The 6,697-nt window shown below is 48.2% G+C and overlaps 1 protein-coding gene across 1 annotated transcript; it reads left to right on the top strand.

Moving 5' to 3' along the window:
- Positions 1–395: 395 nt before the first annotated feature.
- On the top strand, positions 396–4,074 carry LOC124672304 (dirigent protein 1-like). Its single transcript, XM_047208555.1, has 2 exons — positions 396–947; positions 4,015–4,074. Exons 1-2 carry the CDS (start codon positions 396–398, stop codon positions 4,072–4,074), a joined length of 612 nt encoding a protein of 203 aa, XP_047064511.1.
- Positions 4,075–6,697: the final 2,623 nt, after the last annotated feature.

Raw genomic sequence — 6,697 nt, 5'->3', positions numbered from 1 at the left:
ATTCGGCGCTCCACGTACCATGCGACTGCCATTCGCATCGCACCTGCGTTTAATTCCTTATCTTCTCCCGTGCATCCATCTCTTCCAAGTTCCAATCGCACTCGCAAAAGCTCTCAGCTGTGATTGAGCAGCACTTCACTTACTTTCGTGGCATGCTTCATTCTCTACGAAATGCATGTCATGTCCACGTCCATCTTCGTCTAGCTACTCTCTACTCCCCGTAAGGCCACAGCACCGATGCCTGTATCAGCATGGGCTGCACTCATCAGCTTCAGTGGCCGGCCGGGGCACGTGAAACGGTGAAAGCCCTTTGCCATCGAAAGAGGCGACGATTTGGCGAATGCTATTTAAGGACAAATCCTTGCACCGCCACATTGCAAATTAATCCGATCGACATGGCTCGCCAACTCACATCTGCAGCTCTAGCTACGGTCCTCATGGCGGCGGCGTCCGTCGTCTCACTCTCGTCTGCCCGCCACGCCATCCACGGCGCCGTCGGTGCGGAGGAATCCCACCATATCCACATGTACATGCACGACTTCTCCACGGGACCCAACCCCAGCGCCGTCGTGGTCGCCCGCGGCACCGGCACCGGCCCGACGCTCAGGGGTTCCGTGGACAGGCGCTTCGGCGACACGCTAGTCATGGACGACACTCTCACCGACGGCCCCGGCCGGGCGTCCAGGGCAGTCGGGCGCGCACAGGGGTTCTACGTCGCGGCGTCATCCGCGGGCGGCGACCCCGCGGTGCTCGTCTCCATGAACGTGCTGCTCACAAGTGGGCCCTACAACGGGAGCACGCTGGCCGTGTCGGGCCGCAACGCCGTGTTGGCGCAGGTCAGGGAGCTCTCGGTGGTCGGCGGCACGGGGATGTTCAGGATGGCCAGGGGGTACGTGCTCATGAAGACGGCGAGCTGGAGCGGCAATGACGCGGTCTTGGAGCTCGACATCTTCGTGCACGCGTGACAAGGACTCTTTTTTGACATGGACTTGAGACCGCGTCGACATCCAAGGAATTATCTATCGGCGATGAGTCCATGCAGAGGGCTCCCATGACTAAATTAGTTGGGCTCGCACGTTTTTTTTCCATCAGTGATTGCTCTCGAATAAAGTTGGTACCTACCGTTTTTTCTTCCAAAAGGGAAACGGAGCTTCGGGCCTCTGCATCGAGTAATGCACACCGCCTCTCATTGATTAAGTTGCAAAATTCACCACCTACGTCAAGACCAGAGGTCGAGATTTTGATTTCCAAAGTCGAGCTTCGATCCACCACCTTCATCAAGGACACGACGCAGACGCGCGTCAACAAAACCTAATCAGAGATCTTGTGTTTCCACTGAAGAATGCATTATTTGTCATTGAAGTCGCCTTTACCATCATCTCTTGTCCGGCAATCGACACCTCAAAAGTCGGATACCACTTGAGGAGATACCGGAAAACGGACCTCCCATAACGTCTCAGCTCTGCTGCACCACCTTCGATCCAACAGCTCCAGACATGATTTGTCGCCTCCATACAAACCACCGTTTGTAGCACCTATCGATAGCAGGCATGACTTGACTCCTCCACATGAGTCATTGCGCGTAGCACCTGCCGACGACATGCATGACTTGACACATCCCCAGGTAGCTGTGCGTAGCACCTGGTGAGCCGGATCGAACCCGATATGGAGGTAGAGCGGATGTCCCATACCGCCGCCAACCTCAAAAGGCCATCACCATCTCGAGACCTGGTCGCCGCATTGTCCACATGACCATGGAGGCCGTCATAGTCGAAAATCCAGGTCCGTCGCTCCAAATTCCAAACTCATGTGTCTTACTGTACCACTACCTCCTATAGCTACGTAGGTGTCTTCAGCTGCCCCTCAAATTAAATTTCTAATGTTCCAAAACAAAATTGCATGAATTGCATCCAAAATTAGCAAAAACAAGATTAAACCCTCCCACCGAGAATTGGAATGACAATTTCTGATATTAGCCAAAAGTGATACTCCTGCTGGCTAAATTTACGCTACTAACTATGGAGAATAAGAATAACACACACACCATACCCGAACACTCTCGGTGATTAAGGAAGGAGGTGGTTTTCTTTGTAGGCGTGCATACAGAGGATCAAACTTAATGGTTTGGGAATGATGATGATTAAGAAGATATGTGGCAGTAGCTATAGCCCAAGGCATGCACCCTTCACAGAGGAGGGTGCACACAACATTGTTGCTATTGTGAAGTGTCCACACCGTCGTTGATGGTGTATTGCCATTTTTCTACGAGGTGTATGGACAAGCGAGGCCAATGTGAGCGACTTGTGTCTCAACATTTACCGTCAGTGTGGAACTAATAAATTTATGACCATTTCTGCTTGTGTGGCTTGAAGACAGAGCTGAACTTGTGTAGGCACATAGGCAAGGAATTTAAGAAGAATTGAGGTGTGAACCTCGGATTTATCCTTCATGAGAAAATTCCACAAAAGTGTGAGAGGTCAACAAGAATGACTAGATAGTATTTAAAGCTTAAAATACTAACAACTGTAGACATCCACACATCACAAAGAAAAGAATAAGTGGTAGTAAGATTGGTAGAAAAAGAGAGAAAGGTAAACGTGTGCGCTTTCCCAATTGACATGCATGGCCTGTAGGGGATGCATGCTTATTACATGAAATAAGAAGAGATGATCTCCCTAAAACAGAGATGGCGTCAGGGTGGCCGAGGCGTCAATGCCAACAGGTACGAGGAGGAAGTCACCAAAGGACTGGATGGATACGCCAAAGGTGTGGATGGATCAAAAGTGTAGAGATCACCATCACTATTGCTGCGAAGACTCTCTATCCGGGTGTGGGGGGCCTTCACAGAAAAATCAAAGTAGTGAAAATCGATAGAACAAGAATCATCATGTACATTGACGATCATATACAAGAATTTAACTATGGTGATGAATCTACTAAAACATTGCATAGACGGAAAGAATGCCTTGGTGTGTTTATGGAGGATTAGATATGATATGAATTGAGGAACCATTACCGATAGTAATAACGAAAGAAGAAATGTAGGGACAGAGAGAGTGGAGTATACCGTAATCAGCCAACATGTTCGAGGTAGAGCCAGGGTCCAGCACCCATCCGTTGAAATTGGGCGACTGCAGGTGCATGGCAGTCATGGCGTGGACAATGCCGGAGTAGTCCCACGTCGGAGCAGCGGGCGGTGTCGAGACAGACACTGCTGGTGCCATCATCGTATGATATGCTGGTGGAGATGGTGCCATGGTCGGCAGGTAAGCCTGGGGACGTGGGCCTAGCAGGCCGTTATACTGCGCCGGCGGCGTGCACCATGCGTGTGGGCCAGTAGGAGACGGCCCTGCCCAAATCCAGTAGCCAGGCTGGGGAACTGGAGAAGGGTGGATAACGGCCTGGTGGGCCGGTGCTAGAACACGATCGGGAGGACCAGGCTTCTGCTTCTCCTTGCCGCCGCCGGTGCTGGAGCACCTACCGTAGCCGCTGGCAGGGAAGGATACATGGCCACCAGGACCACCGTGGGTGGCGGAGGTCGGGACTCCGCCGGTGTGGTCGCCGTAACCGCTGGAGCCACCTCGCGAGCTTTGGCCGGAGGAAGAGTACAGAGCAGCTGCGTGGGAGCGCTTGCGCTCTTGCTGGAGGCGCTGCTCCTCGAGGACAAGCATGGAGCGCGCCTTGATGAATGAAGGGAACGGGGTCTTCGAGTTAATGATGGCAGCCATGTGAGAGAGGTCTTCGTGGAGGCCGTTCAGCGTGTTCATCACCATGGTCTTGTCGGAGACGGGGCTGGCGACGTCGCGCAGTGCGTCGGCATGCGTCTTGATGTCCCGCAGGAAATCGGCGACGGGGCGGCTGTCCTGGTTGAGGGCACGGAAGGCAGACTCGAGGAAGAACGCCTGCGACTCCAGGTTGTCGCGGAACAGAGACTCCGCGGCGGTCCAGAGTTCCAGCGCGGATTGTTCGGGCTCCATGATGATCTCCAGGACGCCTTCGTCGATGGTGTTGTACATCCACGTGAGGACGGTGAAGTCGTCCATGGCCCAAACCGGGTCGTTGCCGGGCACGTGAGCATCCTCGGTGATGTGAGGGATGAGACCGAACTTGCCGGCGAGGGCGGTGAAGAAGGTGCGCCACTTGGTGTAGTTGGCGGCCTGAAGGTTGAGGACGACCGGGATGTGGGTCTTGGCGCTAGCGACGGAGACGGCGGCCGGCGTGAGAGCGGTGGAGTTGCCGGCAGGTGTGGACGCATTCGCGGGCGCGGTTTTGGGAGGCATGGCGTGCGGAAATTGTAGCACGTGAAAGGGGATAGGGAGATGCATGCAAGCATTCCGTGTTTCTGCTGATGATTAGTTATTATGTACTAGCAACGAAATTCCTTGCTTGCTGATGTCGCACAAAAGATGATGGCAAAGAGCCACATTCTGGTCCCTTTGCTTGCATTCCAATTAGAGTATGGCGTCTAATGTGGAACTAGCTATCTAGATCGATCTAGCCAGGCAGTGCCAGCGGGTTTTTGAATTCTTTTCTCCTTGCCCCGGTCATTTGGGAACCAATTCGATCTTGCTCCCAGTTGCTCAAAACAAGCTTCTGAATATTTAGGGCAGAATCCTGCAATCACTATGTATCGCTTATACTGCTCGCTCGCGTGCCAGCTGCTGTGGGCCGCGGCCCAGTAAGTTTTTTTCCTTTTATATCTTTTTTCGTTTCTTCCTGTTCATTTTAATGTTTTTGGTTTTTTTTTCAAAATTTGAATCATGATAAGTAAATTTGCAGTGGGAAGCTCTCCCACTATTTATCCACACACAAAAAAAGATGATGCATGATAGAGCATCAGGTAGCTTTTAAGATGATGTCAAAAAAGGTATCAAATTCAATTTCGACAGACACAATACTACACACTTTGATACTCTCAAACTCGATTTAAACATACACAACATAAAAGTTAACTCCAACATACGAGTGGATATACTAAGACGCACTGCTCATAGTAATCATCATCCTAGCAGGAGATCAAGAGCTAATCCCAATGGACACCATGGGAGTCCGATGACTCCACCGACCGTGGAGGGGCTCCGACATACTAGTGGCTGTACTAAGACACACAGCTGCTCGTAGTCATCATCATAGGAGATGAATAGCTCATCCCAATTGACACAATGGGATTCCAACGACTCCACCTTGACAGTGGAGGGGACACCATGAGAAAGATCCTTCACTGCATCCAAGTAAGGATGAGGGATGTTTCATTTTTTCATGTGGCTACATTGAGAGGCACCATCACTAGTTTGTAGTAATTCACTTTCAGCCATGTAGAGTCTGCAAAATTGTTCAAAATGGATCTAAGTCTTTCTTATTGTATCTCGCAAGCTGGCTGGACCAAAGTTGTGTCATCGGTATATTGTATGACAGGGTAATCATGGCATGAATTTACGGTCAAAGGTAGGTGGATTAATTGGTTCATCATTGATTTGTTATTGATTTATTCATGGTTGAATATTTTAAAAATCTGCAGCTAAAAAATGAGTGGGGACAATGGGTCTCCCTGTCTAACCCTCTTCTTTCACAATAATTATCTTACAGGTACTCAAGAAGGATGACTGAGGAAGTTTCTTAGTTAAATATCAACTTAATCCAATTCAGCCATCTTTACGCAAAACCTTTGCCTTTAGTATCTCCAAAATGGTGTTGTCCTCTCATATCAAAGGCATTTTATAAATCTAGTTTCACAACAATGATTTCTCCCTTGGTCTTCGGACATTGATGGAGGTATTCATAAGCCCATGCTAAGAAGTCTTGAATGGATCTTGATTTGAGGAATCCATGTTGGTTTGTGTGTATGAGCTTGAGTATCATTTTTTGTAATCTATCAGCCAGAAGTTTGGTGCTGATTTTGATTGAGTAATTTAATAGTGAGATGGGTCTGGAATCATTTGTTGTCATTGGATTGTACTTTCTCGAGATGAGAGTGATGAAAGAGGAGTTTATGCTCTGCAAGTTGATCTTTTCATGATAAAAAATCATCTATAAGCTTGTACAAATTTTCAAATGTTATATCCCAACAAACTTCTATATAAATGCTCCATTAAAACCACTAGGTCCAAGCACTTTGTCAATAAGCATTTTTCTCACCACATCATCGATTTCTTCTTTTGTAAATGGATATTCTAGGCAAGCCAGATCATCCCTTCTTTGAATTAAGCTTTGTAAGTAAAGATTCATGTTTGGAGGGACAACGATGACTAATTTGTTTTTAAAAGTTCTCCATAGAATTTTTTGCCTTAACATCATGATTTATGTGTTCTTTCCCTTGCTCATCTTGTAACAAGGTTATGTGATTTTTTCTACACTTGATTGTTGCCTTAGCATGAAAAAAATTAGTGTTGGAATCTCAAATTTTGACCCACCTGATTGCAGCCCGTGGCTTACAATAAGTTTTCTGGTGACTTGCCATAGTAAGGACATGTTCCTTCAGAATTTCTCATCCATTCCATTCTTGGGTGGATAGTGCTCTGAATTCTTCCATGGTGTCACAGAAAGATATCATGTAGTTAGAGGCTTTTAATGTTATAGGTTGGAAAGATTTTTGGACCATATTTTCAATCCTTCCCTAAGTATCTTAAATTTGGCTCTAATAATTTTTTGCATTGTCCCTTTCATTTACTTCTTGTACCCAAATGTTCTTAGCAAATTA

Source organism: Lolium rigidum, chromosome 7 (genome assembly GCF_022539505.1).
Source record: "Lolium rigidum isolate FL_2022 chromosome 7, APGP_CSIRO_Lrig_0.1, whole genome shotgun sequence".
Taxonomy (NCBI): domain Eukaryota; kingdom Viridiplantae; phylum Streptophyta; class Magnoliopsida; order Poales; family Poaceae; genus Lolium; species Lolium rigidum.
Note: the sequence above shows the minus strand (reverse complement) of the source record. Positions and strands in the feature narration are given on the sequence as shown.

Bases quoted from the DNA above. Each gene is read 5' to 3' on its own strand.
- LOC124672304 (XM_047208555.1), top strand. From the start codon at position 396: ATGGCTCGCCAACTCACATCTGCAGCTCTAGCTACGGTCCTCATGGCG. The intron at 948-4,014 runs ATCTTCGTGCAC...ATGGTGTTGTAC, and splicing joins ACGCGGTCTTGGAGCTCGAC to ATCCACGTGAGGACGGTGAA.